The sequence below is a fragment of the Trachinotus anak genome, unplaced genomic scaffold (assembly GCF_046630095.1).
Source record: "Trachinotus anak isolate AG129_WGS33_773 ecotype Australia unplaced genomic scaffold, CSIRO_AGI_Tana_v1 ptg000015l, whole genome shotgun sequence".
In the NCBI taxonomy this organism is placed as follows: Eukaryota; Metazoa; Chordata; class Actinopteri; order Carangiformes; family Carangidae; genus Trachinotus; species Trachinotus anak.
In genome coordinates, this window is record NW_027273866.1 from 17,324,882 (window position 1) to 17,342,083 (window position 17,202).

Sequence of the window (17,202 nt, forward strand, 5' to 3'; positions counted from 1 at the left end):
ACGTTCTAAACTCAAGGCTCTCTTACTAAACCTTTCCCTGAGCTTTCAGCAGCTTCCTGCAGCCTTCCTTCTCTTGGTTCAGATCCTCTTTCTCCTCCGTGGTGGTTTTCAGCTCTGTATCTGAACCAGATGAAGGATTTTAGATCAGAAGTTCTCAGAGAAACAAGCTGAGAAAATATGAGATAGTTCAGCTCCAGCCAATCAGAGACGTCCTGTGTCACTGAGGAGTGTCGACCAATCAGTGACTTTAACTGTGAAACAGTTTGATTCAGTGTTTTTACTGGTTCTGATCAGCTGATCTGGTTGTTGTGGAGAGGAGGAGACTGTGGAAAATCCAGCTCCAGGTCAAAACCTCCTGAACCTCTGACACTGAAGGATACAGATCAGGAGGAGACTACAACTCCCATGATCCCACACTGCTTCATGACATCACCAAGCTGTCTTCAGTTGTTTTCACTGAGAGAAAACAAAACTGTGTTAAAGCTTCACAAGAGTCAATGTAAAGTCATGTGATGAAGCAGAAGTTACACACACACACACAGAGTCCTCAGTGAATGGCCGCGGTCAGCAGAGCTGTGCGCAGGAGTGTGCACGTGACAGCAGATCACACAGATCCTCTTGTGTTGCTGCAGATTAGCGTGTTAGCTATGTGAGGTATGCAGCATCGTGCAGGCTGCAGGCGTCACTCGTGTGTGTGTGTGTGTGTGTGTGTGTGTGTGTGTCCTCAGGATGAACAATGTGTGTTTTAAATGGTGTCTCATGGTCTTCATCAGTGGATGAAACTTTGGTCACATGATGTCGGGGGGGGGGGGGGGGGGCTGAAGGACCTCTGAGGGTTCAAGAATAAAGAGACGTTCACAGTCTGAGTGGAGTCATTTGCCCTGCTGAAGATTAGTGTGTGAGTGTTTTTCTCTGTGTGTTTCTGTGAGTGTGTGTGTTTCTGTGTGTCTCTGTGAGTGTGTGTGTGTTTCTGTGTGTGTGTGTGTGTGTTTCTGTGAGTGTGTATAAGCTGCTTGTCCAGCAGCAGGTTGTGGGTCACAATGGAGTCGGCTGCTCTGTTTCTGCTGCTGTCTCTCTGGTTGTCTCCGGTCAGTCAGGGACAGTCGGAGGTTTCTGTCCCCCATGAGGACGACAGCGGGACGGGGGCTGACGTCCCTCTGGAGCTCCCTGTCCTCTGGGACGAGCTGAGGGGGCTGAAGGAGCTGGTCCTGAGCCTGAAGGCGGAGGAGGTGGAGCGGCGTCAGACCCTGCGGCGCATGGAGAGCCGGCTGAGGGACGGAGAGGTGGAGGCTGAGCAGCAGAGACGGAGCCTGGACGGACTGGAGGAGACGGTGGTCCGACACGAGGAGGAGCTGAGGAGCAGTGAGGAGAGGATGGAGGCTGACAGGAAGCTGCTGACGGAGCTGAACTCAGATCTGAGGAGGAAGGTGGAGGAGCTGGAGGAGCAGAGCAAAGGTGGGTGAAGTCCACGTCCTTCAGCCCAGTTCAGACCTTCTTCTGGGTTCCTCATGAGCACCAGGTAAAGTCTCACCTGAGAGGAACCCACACAGGGTCCATCAGGTGAACTGACCTCAGGAGGAGGTTGACCCTTCATCACACCTCCATCATCTTCATCACCTTCATCAGGTAAAACTCAGACAAGTTTAACCTGATGCAGGTGTGTTGAAGGTCTCAGGACTGAACCCTCGTCCCACAGGTCGGTTCACCTGAGGGACGTTTCCTCTTGTTTTCTCACCAGAGTCTTTGTCTCTGATTGGACGGTTCCTGGTTGAAATCGTCTGTTTTTATTCTCTGCTGGAGTCGACAACGTGTTTGTTTTTCTGTGACTAAAGAATCTAAAGAATAAACCTTCCCACACATGAGTGGCACGAGTGGCAGCCTGTTACAGCAGCCATTGTTTGTACACTAAATATAATTTGTATATTATTATTTTCTTATTATTTATCTTTCTTAAATATCTGTTATTGCAGTTTCTTTGCAGCTTTCTTTTCTCTGCACTGCCACTTTGCTGTTGTAACACTGTGAATTTCCCCACTGTGGGACTAATAAAGGCTTCTCATTTTATCTTATCTTCTCTTCCCTGGTCCAAGGCCATCGCTCCACCATGTTGGTGCAAATTGATTTTGTGTAATCCTGCTGACAAACAAGCAAACAGATAAACTAACAGACACACAGATAAACAGACAGGGGTTCAGACATCGACTCTTTGATGGAGGTGGAACTGATTTCGAACTGAGCTCCAGCTCTTTTATGGAAACCAGACCAGCATCTGTGTGACGCTGCGTTCACAGCCCCTTTGTTGATCCCATTCACTGAGCTCGTTTTGACTTCACTGTGTTCATGTTCTGCTGCAGAGAAGATGTAGATGTTCTGTATTTGATGCTCACCGTTGTTGTGTCCAGTGTCTGTGAGCTAATCAAGAATGTTTCTTACTACTCCACGTCTACCTGGACAGAAACTGATGGTTACAACCTGACGCCACCTTAAACTTCTCACCACCGTTTACTTTTGTTCACCATGTTTCTGCTCATTCACCAAAACGTTCATCAACTTTCTCTTCGTTGTTCCTACCTGAGGGGACATTCACATTCACAGTTTTCCCAGTCAGGACTCATGCTAACATTAGCATTAGCTAATTAGCAGTAAACACAGCATCCAGCTGAGGCTGATGGGAACATCTGTAGTTCTGCAGGTACCAAGTCTTAAACCTGAACACTGGACTCATTAAAATGTGACCTGATGGTGGCGCCACAGGACGATCAGAGTCATAAGAAGTTCCTCCTGAGAACACGAACGTCTGAACCACGTGTCATCACAACCAGCTGTTGAGATTTCTCCATCATTGTGTCTGCTGGTCTCTGTCATGTGTGTTTTTGTGTCTCAGTGCTTCAGTCCGGACTGAATGCCAGCGACAGCTCAGTGGAGAACCTGAAGAAGAAGAACTCAGGTGAGCGTGACATTCACACACTTCACACACTTCACATACTTCATGTGATGCGTTCAGGTGTACCTGTGTTTTACCTGCAGTAGATTCAGATCAGAGAAGCAGCAGGAGCAGAGTAATGACAGAAAAAAAAACACTTTAATCACTTTAAAAATGTCCACAGAAAAAAACTAATATCAGTTGAAGTGTCTCTTTACTTTGAATATTTTCACTTTATCTTCAAACAGACTTTTACTTTGGAACCGTTGAACTACTGTATTCCTACGCACAGCTACACTTCGATCTGTCTGACTACAACAGCTGATCTGTGGAGACGCACAGTGTGCGCTGTAGTTGTGTTTGTGTAAAATGGTGAAAATATTCAAAATAACAACCATAAAATAACTGTGGGTATTTTTTAAAGTGGTTGAAACAGGTGTTTTCTGATGACCCCGTCCACAGCAGCTCATCACTCTGATCTGAATCTACTGCAGGTAACACACGATGTAGAGAGATCATGAAACAGGTCGAAGCTCTAGACACAGAACATCTGTTACTCTGTGATGTCACAATGAAACAGTCTGAGCCCCGCCCCCAGCACGGCCCACCTGGACCCACAAACAGACACCACCTTCTTCTGGATCTAAACGTCTAATAACTTTGTACGAGGCAAATTAATATGTGACGAGGTTCATGTAATCTATTTTACGTCTCTGGTCGCCATGGTAACCGTGTGTCGGTGTCTCCACAGCCCTGGCGGCAGAACTGCCGTTCCTGCAGACGAGACTCAGGGCGAGTGAGAGCACAGTGGAGCAGCTGAGGAGGAAGAACACAGGTCATCATCCTCATCATCATCAGATTTAATGTTCACACTCCTCTTCCCCTTCCTCCTCCTCCTCCTCTTCCTCCTCAGCTACTTCCTCCTCCTCCTCCTCCTCAGCTACTTCCTCCGCTTCCTCTTCCTCCTCCTCCTCCTCTTCCTCCTCCTCCTCCTCTTCCTCCTCAGCTACTTCCTCCTCCTCCTCCTCCTCAGCTACTTCCTCCGCTTCCTCTTCCTCCTCCTCCTCCTCTTCCTCCTCCTCCTCTTCTTCCTCCTCAGCTACTTCCTCCGCTTCCTCTTCCTCCTCCTCTTCCTCCTCTTCCTCCTCCTCTTCCTCCTCGTCCTCCTCCTCTTCCTCTTCCTCCTCCTCCTCCCTGCTGTGTCTGGAGGACGAGTTCAGGTCTGGATCTTTAGTCCAGACTCAGTTCAAGTCCAACAGAGAAAAGAAGCAGCTTCCCATTGTCAGTCTGTGTTGTTGTGCTGTGTTGTTGTGTGTTGGTTTGTGTCGTTGTGTTGTTGTGTTGTTTTTTGTCGTGTCGTGCTGTGGTGTCATGTTGTTGATGGGTGACGTTGTGTTGTTGATGGGTGACATTGTTGTGTTGTGTTGTGTTGATGGGTGACGTTGTATTGTATTGTGTTGATGGGTGACGTGTTGTTGATGGATGACGTTGTGTTGTGTTGTGTTGATGGGTGACGTTGTGTTGTTGTATTGTGTTGTTGATGGGTGACATTGTTGTGTTGTGTTGTGTTGTGTTGATGGGTGACGTTGTGTTGTATTGTGTTGTGTTGTTGATGGGTGACGTGTTGTTGTGTTGTGATGGGTGATGCTGTGTTGTTGTGTTGTATTGTTGATGGGTGTGATGTGTTTTTGTATTGTGTTGTGTTGTTGATGGGTGACGTGTTGTTGTGTCATTGTGTTGTGTTGTTGATGGGTGACGTGTTGTTGTGTCATTGTGTTGTGTGGTTGATGGGTGACGTTGTGTTGTTCTGTTGTGTTCTTGATGGATGACGTTGTGTTGTTGATGGGTGACGTGTCGTTGTGTTGTTGATGGGTGACGTGTCGTTGTGTTGTTGATGGGTGACGTGTTGTTGATGGGTGACGTGTCGTTGTGTTGTTGATGGGTGACGTGTTGTTGTGTTGTTGATGGGTGACATTGTGTTGTGTTGTTGATGGGTGAGGTCATGTTGTGTCTTTGTGTTGTGTTGTGTTGTGTTGTTGATGGGTGACGTTGTGTTGTGTTGTGTTGTTGATGGGTGACGTTGTGTTGTGTTGTGTTGTTGATGGGTGACGTTGTGTTGTGTTGTATTGTGTCGTTGATGGGTGACGTGTTGTGTTGTGTTGTGTTGCTGATGGGTGACGTTGTGTTGTGTTGTGTTGCTGATGGGTGACGTGTTGTATTGTGTCGCTGATGGGTGACGTTGTGTTGTATTGTGTCGCTGATGGGTGACGTTGTGTTGTGTTGTTGATGGGTGACGTTGTGTTGTGTTGCTGATGGGTGACGTTGTGTTGTGTTGTGTTGTTGATGGGTGACGTTGTGTTGTGTTGCTGATGGGTGACGTTGTGTTGTGTTGTGTTGTTGATGGGTGACGTTGTGTTGTGTTGTGTTGTGTTGTGGTGTTGATGGGTGACGTTGTGTTGTGTTGTGTTGTGGTGTTGATGGGTAACGTTGTGTTGTGTTGTGTTGCTGATGGGTGACGTTGTGTTGTGTTGTGTTGTGGTGTTGATGGGTGACATTGTGTTGTGTTGTGTTGCTGATGGGTGACGTGTTGTGTTGTGTTGTGGTGTTGATGGGTAACGTTGTGTTGTGGTGTTGATGGGTGACGTTGTGTTCTCTCTGCTGGTTCCAGACCTGGCCTCCAGACTGTGCCACACTGAGGGTCTGATGGAGGAGCTGAGGAGGCAGATCTCAGGTCAGATCCTCTGCTGGTTCAGACTCATGTGGGACAGTGAGACTGGTCTCTGAGGTCTAATCCAGGACCCGGAGCGGTCTGGAGTCGTGATCCAGATCGCTTCAGACTGAACCTGACAAAAGATCTGAGGACTTTGGACTTGATAAACCCTGATTAAAGACTGGACTTGGTCTTGAGACAGATGACTCAATATTTAGTTTCTGAAACGTGATTGGTTGATTTTTAGTGCGACGCCCACAAACCAGCTCTGAGGGGGAGGAGCTAAAGTGTGTGTGAGCAGATGTACCACCAGGGAAAAACTGAACAAACACTGAGAAAACCTTCCTGGCTCCGCCCCTTTAACCACATCTGTGAAAACAGAACAATAATCATAAAGATGATGATGATGATGATGATCAGTCAGACTGATAGATTTTCTTGAACTGGTGAAATGTAGAACCTGAAGGTTTTGTCTTCTCAGTCACCTGACACAGAGTCATGTGACTTCCTCCCTGCTCTGGTTGACGCAGTGAGTGACTGTCACATGGTTCATGTGGTCATACACTGGTGGCTAGAGGTGAAGGTGCTGATTCAGGTGAAGTAAAAACCCTCAGATGTGAGTGAGTGAGTGAGTGATGAGTGAGTGAGTGTCACTGTGTTAAAGGTGTGACCTCATTAAAACTTCTCTCCAGCGTCTGCAGCCTCCAACACATCTGAGAGTCACCTGATCGTCCATCTGCAGGAGCTGGACTCAGACTCTGAAGGTGATCAACTGATCCATCGTTTCCAATAATCATTGATCTTGTCACACAGACTGTCCACAGCTGAGCTGCAGTTCATCAGCTGATTGGCAGAAAATCAATCAGTCGTTTTCATCAGGTTCTCCAGTGTTGAGATTTTATGCTTTTGTCTCATGACAACAAACTGAAAAACTTTACACTGTGTGTGTGTGCGCGCGTGTGTGTGTGTGTGTGTATAACTGTATGTGTGTGTATCTGTATGTGTGTGTGTGTGTGTGTGTGTGTGTGTGTGTGTGTGTGTGTGTGTATAACTGTATGTGTGTGTATCTGTATGTGTGTGTGTGTGTGTGTGTGTGTGTGTGTGTATAACTGTATGTGTGTGTGTGTGTATGTATGTGTGTGTGTGTGGTTTCCTCTCTCAGCTCTGCAGAGTCGACTGAACTCACTGGAGGAAAAACTGAACTCATCTGCTGAGACAGAGCAGCTCAGTCTCATCGTGGGTAAATAATGATCCATTCATTCATTCATTCATTCATTCATTCTGCTGGACTGTGATTCTCTTTAATACCACATTTATTTATTCACTTATTTACTCTCTCACTCACTCACTTTCTCACTCACACTCTTTACCCTGATTCATATCCAATAATAAAAGACAGATTGATGATAAATTCATTCAGTTATTAAATGATCTTTTCATTCATTCATCGTTGTCGTCACTGGCTGTGGTGGCAGGTGTGTAGTGATCCAGGTGAGCTCTGCTTCAGGCTGTTTTCCTGTTGCAGATCAGGTGTCAGAGCTGAGAACCAGACTGGACTCAGGTGAGCTGCTCCTGGACCAGCTGAGGAGAGACTCTGCAGGTCGGTCACATGACACGGGGGGAGGAAGTACTCTGATCTTTTACTGAAGTAAAAATACAACAGTGTAAAAATACTCAAAATCCTACAAAGTAAAAGCACTGAAGTACTGACGGGTAAAGTCACATGTCAAAGTAAAAGCCTTTGTCCCCTGTGGATTTTCCTGTTATACATTATTGTTGTTGTTGTTATTACATATAATATATATGATTGGATCAGTATATATATGTAATTATCAGTGGTTAAGGTTGGAGTTTACTCCTCAGTCAGACAGAGGTGATGGTTTCACTGAACATAAACGAAGAGGAGGATGAAATGCAGCAGAGAAGAAGAATAAACCTGTTTTCATCAAACAGGTCGTTTGGTTTCTGTGGAGAGTCGACTGCAGGAAGCAGAGAGACACCTGGACAAGCTGCAGACGGAAAACTCAGGTGAGTGTAACTGTGAACACACAGGTGTGTGTCTGCTGTGGTTCCTCGTTGTGACCTCAGGGTGATGAGCAGAACAGTGGATGTTCACAAACTGATGCAGGACGGAGGTTTCAATCGTGTGTGTCCTTGCTGAGGCTGTTGTGTTGTGTGTGTGTGTCTTCCTGTTGTGTGTCAGTGTGTGAGGTGTGAACACTGACAGATCCGTGAGTTTCCCTCCGTCCTGTTGGAGTGTGTGAGGTTTACAGACCTTCACTGTTCTGTGTGTAAACTACACAATCTGATGATCAGTGACAGGAGCAGAGTTCACCCAGATAACAGCCTGGGGTGTTTTAACCAGCACCGATAACCGGCGTAACCGGTGTAACCAGTGGGTCTCAGGTGAAATAATATAAATGGAGTGAGAATGTTCACCTGTGCAGGTACAGAGAGAGATTGGTGAATTCATCCTTTGAATTTAGTTTTCTCTCCACTTTGCAGCTGAGGTTTCTGCTGTGAAGTCCAGACTGACAGAGGTGGAGGCTCAGGCTGCAGGTAAACACAGGAGAGCTGCTGATGTCATCATGTGTCATATTACACAGCAGGAAGTGCAGGTGAACACTGGTACAGTACAACTGTAACCATGTGTTCATCCATTAATCACTTCATCAGTCCAGAAGTTGTGAGTCGATTGTGGTCGCTGGTCCGGTGTAGAGGAAGTAACACGATCTGTAAACCTGCCGATCCTCATGTTTCCTGTTCAGGTGTGGAGGTCAGACTGAGGGTCAGTGAGGAACAGCTAGAACATCTGCACACTGAGAGCACAGGTAACACTCACACAGGTGAAACCTTGACCCTGACTTATACAAACTGAAGTTAAATTCAGTGACAGAAAGTCGATGAGATTTAGTGATTCTTCAGACTGAAACTGTGGAGGATCTAACAGGGTTCCCCGAGGAACATGAAGGAACCTCCTGTGATGGTTGAGGTGTTCAGAATAAACCCTGATGGTTTTTGCAGGAACCTCTGTTACTTTTAACTGAAGGACCTGTGGTTATAAGAAACAGATTATTATTATTATTCTGATGTTTTTATGGATTTTAAAGTTTGCTTTTTCAAGCCTCTGCGTCGGAGACATTGTTCTCAGGTTGAATGTACGTACGTCTCATTCTCATGGACACAATGTCACCAAACTTCCTCAGATTTGGCAAAAATGTCCATTTGGACTTGAGGATGAAGTGATTAGATTTTGGTGGTCAAAGGTCAAAGGTCAAGGTCATTGTGCCCTCACAAAACACTTTTTAGGCATAACTCAAGACTTCAAGCAAGAATGACAACATTCCACACAAAGGGCTCATATTCTATCTGACTGGACAAACAGGATGTGACTCGTCTGAGTCGTGGAGGCAGATGACCACGAGGAGGTGATTCCACTTTCCTCTGAACTCATTTAACGTCTGTTCACCACAACATCAGGCAAATCAAATGATTGTAAAACCATGAAACGTCCAGTACATGATCCTCCTGCTTGGCGTCAGTCAGATACTCTGTGACGTTACGATGTAAAGTCAGTGATGTGTTTGGTTGCAGCTCGGTCGGCTCAGCTCTCCCTGATGGAGACCAGACTGTCAGACAGCAGCAACACCACCTCAGGTAGAGTCAGCTTCACCTCTCTCTGAATATTCTCACTTCATGTGTGAATGAAAAAACATCAACCAATCAGATTTCTTGATCAGCTGTGGAAGTCAGACTGAGAGCCACTGAGACACATCTGGAACAGCTGGAGACTCACTCTGCAGGTAACACCCTCCACTGTGAGAGTGATGACTCAGCAGATTACTACAGGAAAGAATATCAACATGAATCATCACCTGTTCAGGTGTGGAGGTCAGACTGAGGGTCAGTGAGGAACAGCTGGAACATCTGCAGACTGAGAGCACAGGTACGTCTCTTCTTGTGAGGTGAGGACTCAGACCAGGATGATGGATCTCTGATCTCTGATGCAGGTTCCTGACTGATCTGTGCACCTGTTGGCGGAGAACTGTTACAGTTTCTGTGTTTTTATTTGCACACATACGACAGCGTGGACCCACAACAGAGATAAAGAGGAGTGAGAGGAGGTTTAGAGTCAGACCAGAGACAAACGTCAAACATGTTTCAGTCTTCACAGTAAAACCCGTCTCTAATAAGAACCTCAGAGGAGGTTCCCTGAGGAACGCCTCAGGTGAGGAGTTCAGAGGAAGCTCAGACCTTTGTGTGGTTTCAGTCCGTGGAGCCGAGCTGTCAGCTGTGAGTCTCAGACTGAACGTCACCGAGGAGCAGGTGGACGAGCTGAGGACACAGAACACAGGTGAGTTCAGTGGGATCACGTCTGTTCTCTGAGACCACGTCATGTCAGCTGTTCGCTTCATAACCTGATGTTTTCAGTCAGAGCTGCTGAGCTGCTGTCGGTGTCTGACGGAGTGACGGCGGCTCAGAGAGAGGCTGCAGGTAACCTCACCTCTCTGACCTCATGTTTCTGTGCTTTGGTTCGTAATAACATCAGTCACTTCCTGTCAGTGCTGCAGGTCCGGCTGACGGCTGCTGAGGCTGCAGTGAACGAGCTGACGGTGAAGAGCAAAGGTAAAACTTCCCGGTGATGTTGACACGGTTCAGACCCACCTCAGGTCTCACACACCATCATGTGCTGCAGTACTCTAATAAAGGCAGAGAAGAAGAAATGTTAACTCTTAGATTGTAGATGTTCTGTGAGAACATCCCACAGCTCTGAGTGTGAATGTCTTCATGAACCAGCTGTGTGTCTGTGGGAGAACAGCTGGTTAACAGCTGATTAACAGCTGGTTTGTTTCCTCTGTGTCTGCTCTGCTGACAGAAACCAGCTCCCAACTGGACACTGCTGAGAGACAGGACACAGGTGAGTCCACTGACACACACTGACACTGTCCTACCTGAGCCTCACAGCTCCACTGTGTCCAGACACACACACTGTAGTTCACACACACCGTCCTGCTGTGCACTCACAGCACCAAACATGGATTAATCCGCCGCTGTAAATAGTCCCCAACAGATGCACAGTTTCCTCCTGTTTGGTAGAAACTGCAGTGAGTAAATGAGTCTTTATGACATGAACCTGAATCTGAGGAGGAACCAATGAGCTCAGAGCCTGGGAGGAGGGAAGGTGTTGAGAGCGAACAAACCATTGGTCTGAACATGTTTTAACAGTGTGTTGTGTTGTGTGTGTGTCTGTGTCAGTGCTGCAGTCGAGGCTGAACGTCAGTGACCACCTCCTGCAGGAGCTGAAGACACACACTGACGGTAACACACACACACTCATCAATAATCAATCATCTGATGGACGGCCTGCTCTGTCTGGTACAAGTTCTGTTACTGTGACAACAACAACAACAACAATACTGTTTATTGAATTTTCTAACAAAATGTCAGCAGAGAAAGAAAAACAGAAGCAGAGGAGTTTAGTTATCTAGAAACGCCGCTGTGGTCCAGACGGTCATGTTCCTCAGGATGACCTGTAATAACCTTTCATCAAACACCATCATCAGGTTGGTTTATGATCAGATACCTGCAGAGCGAGCAACGTTCCCATCAGCCTCAGCTGCGTGTGTTCACTGCTAACTAGCTAATGTTAGCTAAACTGACAGGGTGAACATTATTTTTGACGTCTGACTGACTGACCGTCGTCTGGTTTCTCCTCCAGGTTTTCAGATCAGGCTGAGAAGCAGGGACAGTCTGATCCAGGAGCTGCAGACCAGCACCACAGGTCAGACCTGCAGTGTTTCCTTCCTGTGTAACTGTCAGATCATCAGACTGAACCACCGCCACAAACAGCTGATTATTGGCTCACATACTGTTTAACTGTTAGATCAGATGTATGAAATCCAGTGCGGATTGCTTCTCGTGTTGCTGAGGAGGAGACGTCCTCTGCTGAGTTATGAACACATCTCTAGATCTTTGTATGTTGAGTTGTTTTATCTGGTGCAGCTGTGATTCAGTGTCTGAACGTCACCGTGCACTGAGGACTAACCCTCGGCTGCTCTGCCCTTTGACCTTCTCTCGTCAGTGTTGCAGCGTCGGCTGAGTGACTCTGACAGGCTGATGACGGAGCTGCAGGCCGGACGCTCAGGTGACAAACACAAGGTCTTCACTGTGGCCTGACTCTGATTGGCTCAGGGATGGTACCTGTGCTGACTTAAAGGAACAGTCCAACATTTTGGACTTGTGTCATTGTGAGAGTGAGATGTTCACATGGATGAAGTTGAGCTGCTGTGTGTCTGGAAACATGGAAACAAACCAGTATTTTTCACAAAGGAGGAAACGTTTGTTAGAGCTCAGAAATTCACACCAGAAACCTTCTGAGAGAAGTTCAATGTTGGAAACAGCTTAGCATAGAGGCTGAATAAAGGGGGAAACAGCTAGCTTAGCTTAGCATAAAGACTGAAAGCAGGGGGAAACAGCTAGCTTAGCTTAGCATAGAGACTGAATAAAGGGGGAAACAGCTAGCTTAGCTTAGCATAAAGACTGAAAGCAGGGGGAAACAGCTAGCTTAGCTTAGCATAGAGACTGAATAAAGGGGGAAACAGCTAGCTTAGCTTAGCATAAAGACTGAAAGCAGGGGGAAACAGCTAGCTTAGCTTAGCATACAGACTGAATACAGGGGGAAACAGCTAGTTTAGCTTAGCATAGAGACTGAAAACAGGGGGAGACAGCTAGTTTAGCTTAGCATAGAGACTGAATACAGGGTGAAACGGCTAGTTTAGCTTAGCATAGAGACAGAGAACAAGAGCAGGTCAGAGGCTGATCAGTTACTGCAGTTGATCCTGAGGGAACATGAACGTTGGTGGAGACTTTTCAGTCTGGAGCACAGTGACAGACTTTCTGCAGCTCCTTCACAATAAAAGACCGTCAGTCTGTAGGAATCATGAACGCAGCTCCTGAGTGATTTCCTGTTTCCTCTCTAGAGCTGGAGGTGAGACTGAGAGATGGTGAGAAACAGCTGGAACATCTGCAGACACAGAGCACAGGTAACTGACTGTAGATGAAGCTTCGTGTGTTTTAAAGAGACTGAACTAAAACAGTCGACTCTGATCTTCAGGTTTGAGCTTCAGGCTGAATGTGACTGATGATCGTCTGCAGCAGATCACAAGCTCCAGCTCAGGTTTGGACTTCACACACAACTACACAACTGCGTAGACATGTTAGTTTCAGTAATCTGTGGTTAGTGTTCAACCGTCTGATTGCTGAGTAAAATGTTATAGATGCTTCTTCAGTGTGTGAGTGAAAAACACCAACATGTGACGTGAAGAGAAAAGAACAGTTCATTATCTCACATTATTCACGTTAACTTGACTTTTAGTGTTTGAGTTTTTACATTAATGACCAGATCGTTTGATTCAGTTTGAACTTTGTTCAGATGAATTTTACTGTTAATCTCCAGGTGACACGTGTTCACATGTAGACCACAGATGGATTCAGGTTCTCTTAGCAGCTGGTTACAGACAGTTTACAACAGCTGATTCTGACACTCAACAAAAAACTAAATGAATTTTTTTAAAAATGGTAAAAGAGAAAATCTTTTTCCAGTCAGACCACAACCTTCTGTTGTGTACGGAAGCCCTGAAGGCAAAGTGAAGACACAATGTTTCCTCTCAGGGCTTCCGTAGTTCTGCCTCAGCAGATACAGTCTGATCTGGTGTTTGGAGGATGATGAAGATGCTGTAAACCGACATCTCTGTAAATGAAGATGATGGAGTGAAACCTGTTTTGTTCCAGATGAGCTGAAGGTGGCGTTTTCAGCCGGTCTGACTGACTCAGGGTCAGTCGGACCGTTTGATGAGGAGACGACTCTGATCTTCTCTAAAACCATCAGCAACGTTGGGAGAGCCTATGACCAGGCCGCAGGTAAACGACGTCCTGCCACAGTCTTTAAGGACCAGTCCTCACTTCTCTGTGTTCGCTGTCTCATCATTTGTGAAAATAAAAGTTTTAACAAAGGTTTTAGTTCTGTTTGCAAATGATGGTGGTGGAAGGGAGAGCTGACCCCCCCCCAACTTACCACACTTTATTTTGTATATATTATGTTGTGTATATTGTGGTTCTGCTGCATCTGTGAGTGCAGACGTCATCCTGACACCACAGTCCACACGGAGTTGATGGTCAGATGACAGAAGGTCTGTCACTTCTGAGATGTGAGCGTCTGAAACACGTTGTTCTTCTTCAGTGGTGCAAACAAGAATAAAAGTTCACCTCCCTCCACAGTCGTCATCCTGATGTAGTCACTGACCTGTCATGTGATGTTGGTAACAACACACAGCCGCTGTCAGTCTCACGCTGTCATCAGTGGAACCTGGTGACGAGTGAACTGAAGGTGGCGCTGCTGAACAATGACAGTCCACAGAGAAGTAACTAGTTAACCTGACACAGTGGTCCTGACTACTAGTTAGTGGTTAACACTCACATGACTTCAGTGGATTCTCTGTCCCTCAGACAGAAGCTGATGTTTCCCGTCTCCAGTGAAGGGACAGTAATTGTTGTTGTGGGTGTGTCCCTCAGGTGTGTTCACGGCTCCTGTCAGAGGCATTTACTTCTTCTGCTTCACGGCTGCAGATTACCTGAAGGGCTACATGGGCCTTTACCTGTACAGGAACGACGAGCCAATCATCTTCAACCTGGACCTGAACGACCACGGGGGCTACGCCTCCACGTCCAACGGCGTTGCTCTGCAGCTGGAGGAGGGTGACCGGGTCCGCCTCAGTCTGCCGGCCAGCTACCGGCTGTACGACGACTCCAGGAACTTCAGCATCTTCTCCGGTTTCCTGCTGTTCCCGCTCTGACAGTCCCAGGATCAGGGTACGAGTGAGACATCCTATCAGCGACAAACTCTCCTTCCAGTTATCAGACTGGAATATAAAGGCTGGACTTTTATTTTGGAAGGGTGGGTGATTTCCTGTGACTACAACCAGAATCAGCAGTTATCATGTCAGGGTCCATTTAGTGGCTTTTCTGGAGCTTTCGGCCTGATCATCATTGAGGGCTGAAACATTCAGATTCAAACTCTCTGACACCTTCATGTAGAAATACAAGAAAACGTTCAGCATTTGAGTCTGTGACTGAGACACAGTCCAGGCCATAAGTATTTGGACACATCAGCACTTTCAGTTTGAGCTGAAGTGATGGATCTATGACCTCATTAGTTCTGGTGGAAGCTGTTTGGTTTATGATTCATTGATGATTTAATTAAACACAAACAGAAACGAGCTGCTGTCATTTCCACAGTGTAACTGTCAATAATAATATTCCACTAATTCTGTTTACACATGCTGATGTGAGGGAGTAAACAAAACAAGTCTCAAACTTTTATTAAATTTAGACAAAAACATGAAAACATTTCAAAGTGAACGTGGACCTGTTTGTTTATTTGTTTGTTTGTTTGAAAGCCAGAGAAGCAACAAACTGTTAGAAACAATCTGATCCAGTGTTTGTCTAAGAACAATTATAAAAACGTTACATCCTCCATTAATGTTAGAAAGAAGAGTGAAAACGTCCTGTCAGTGGAGACGCCCTCAGCTCAGTGTGACGCTGACTGTTTATAAAGATGGCCGACGCCTCTGCTTCCTCCCACTGTAAGTAAATGAAGCCAAAATGTCCTGGACAGAGAGTCAGGGGGGTGGAGCCGCAGTATTAAGGTCCTGCTCATACACCCGCTCGACCCAATTGTGAGTCAATCACAGCAGCTGTCAATCATGACGGTGAACAAACAGAGAAATTCATTTAATATCAACTTTGATTTATTAGTTTGAACCATGTCCCAACATGGAGGGGGCGGGGTTTATGACCTGTACTGCAGCCAGCCTCCAGGGGGCGATGCTGTGATGGCATCCATCTTTATAAACAGCCATTGATCAGTACGTCAGAGACTCAAGGAAAACAGACGTTGTGCTGCTCGTCACTAAACAGAACAATGAAGTTTGTTCAAACCAAACAGTGACACAGTCTCATATTGCTGTTTGCTGCTTTAAGAAGTCTCTACAGTCTAACATCAACCTATCTACAACAATAATCAATAATCAATAATCCAAACCATCCTTCAGATTGACGGGACACTGCAGCTGCCGCTCACTCGTGATTCCCTCCGAACAAACGGCGGGAACTTTAGGGAATGAAAATGAATCGTGGTTCAGTCTGAGAAACGTCTTTAAAAAACAACTGAGTCTCCGCCCCTTTTACAAAACTGTCCAATCATTCATCATCTTCTTCAGACGAGAAAGATTCTTGCATAAGAATAAAAAAGGAATAAAAATTCAGACAAAATCAAAATGGCTTCAGATCCCTCAGCTGTGAGGAGGAGGAAGAGGAGGAAGAGAAAAAACTGAAAGAGAGGAGATGGTGGATTAGGAGCAGGAAGGTGAGGAAAGAGGATGAGGAGCTGCATGGAGAGAAAGAGGAGACAGTTAAACGGGTGATTAACTGCTGAGGAAAAGGAGGGGGAGGAGGAAGGGATGAAAAAGAAGAAGAAGAGGAGGATCGGTGGGCGTTCAAGTCCACATAGTTGTTGTGCTGAGGAGGAGGAGGAGGTGATGAAGAGGAGGAGTGAGGTCAGTATGTGGTGTTGTTGATCCTCCTGTGAACGGCCTGCAGCAGGAGCAGAGAGTACTCCTCCAGCAGAGCCGCCGTCTTCTCCTCCCCCACTCCTCCCAGCCCCCCCTCCACTCCCAGCATGCTTGGTTCACTGAGCGGCAAGGAGTCTAGCTCCGCCCTCATGGACTGGAAGGCCTCTGATAGGAGGATGGCCATCTGATGCTGGTCGGGGGCGGAGTCATCGGTGGAGGAGCCACTCACCTGTAGGAGGAGGAGAGACAGGTGAGATCAGGCTGAAGGTTAAACTGAAAACACATGGTTCCTTGAGGTTCCTTCAGGTTCCCTCCAGGTTCCTCCAGGTTCCTTCAGGTTCTGCTGTTTCTATTATTTTACCTCAACAGCTGAGTCAGCACCTGTGAGGTTAACACTGCTCTGACATCGATTTTCAACAGAAATGATGCTGATGATGTCAGGATGATGTCATGTAGGAGTTTCCAGCTGGGAAACATATTTCAGAGAGCTCCAGTTTATGTGATGTAGTAAACATGGACGCCACATCAGTGTTCCGTTCTGAACGCAGAGGATTTTAACCTTCACACCACCTGTCCGGCTCCATCACACACTCACCTTCCTGTACAGGTGTGTGGCTCTCTTAAAGCAGCTCCGCAGCTCGTTGGTCAGAGCCCTGCAGGTCTCCACGCTGACGGGCTGGTCTGCAGAGAGAGAGAGAAGCAGGTAAGGTCACTGATGAAGCAGCAGCAGCTTCACGTCAACTGATTTTATTTTGATTCTCTGTCGTATGAATACTGACAGCTGATTGGCTCCTCACATGAACCCAGGACCTGGGGGGGGGGGTCACAGAATGTCTGACATGAGGAGAGGAGTACAGAAGAAGAAGAAGACAAGGAACAGAAAGAAAGAGGAGGAGTGAACATCTCACCCGTCACTATGGAGCGAGAGGAGGAGTTCAGTG

General features: G+C 46.6%; 2 protein-coding genes across 7 annotated transcripts in view; one reads left to right on the forward strand and one right to left on the reverse strand.

Moving 5' to 3' along the window:
• Nucleotides 1–60: 60 nt before the first annotated feature.
• On the forward strand, nt 61–15,038 carry LOC139633134 (putative leucine-rich repeat-containing protein DDB_G0290503). Of its 5 annotated transcripts, none has more exons than XM_071498602.1 (24): nt 61–1,455; nt 2,885–2,947; nt 3,675–3,758; nt 5,592–5,654; nt 6,326–6,397; nt 6,796–6,873; nt 7,159–7,233; nt 7,587–7,661; nt 8,139–8,192; nt 8,402–8,464; nt 9,228–9,290; nt 9,374–9,436; nt 9,517–9,579; nt 9,904–9,987; nt 10,065–10,127; nt 10,197–10,259; nt 10,510–10,551; nt 10,890–10,952; nt 11,353–11,415; nt 11,716–11,778; nt 12,614–12,676; nt 12,748–12,810; nt 13,425–13,553; nt 14,205–15,038. In XM_071498602.1, exons 1-24 carry the CDS (start codon nt 1,041–1,043, stop codon nt 14,483–14,485), a joined length of 2,208 nt encoding a protein of 735 aa, XP_071354703.1. In that variant the 5' UTR covers nt 61–1,040; the 3' UTR covers nt 14,486–15,038. The 5 variants fall into 5 exon arrangements, with proteins under 5 accessions (XP_071354703.1, XP_071354705.1, XP_071354704.1 ...); XM_071498604.1 differs by having other exon boundaries at nt 14,259–15,038; XM_071498603.1 differs by having other exon boundaries at nt 6,335–6,397.
• Nucleotides 14,995–17,202, reverse strand: part of mapkbp1 (mitogen-activated protein kinase binding protein 1) — a 33,352-nt gene continuing 31,144 nt past the window's right edge. For both annotated transcript variants that reach the window (XM_071498559.1, XM_071498558.1), the window contains 2 exons: nt 16,857–16,942; nt 14,995–16,490 (listed from right to left, as the gene is read on the reverse strand). In XM_071498559.1, coding sequence (XP_071354660.1) covers nt 16,248–16,490; nt 16,857–16,942 — 329 coding nt within the window. In that variant the 3' untranslated portion in view covers nt 14,995–16,247. The remainder of the gene's footprint in view (nt 16,491–16,856; nt 16,943–17,202) is intronic.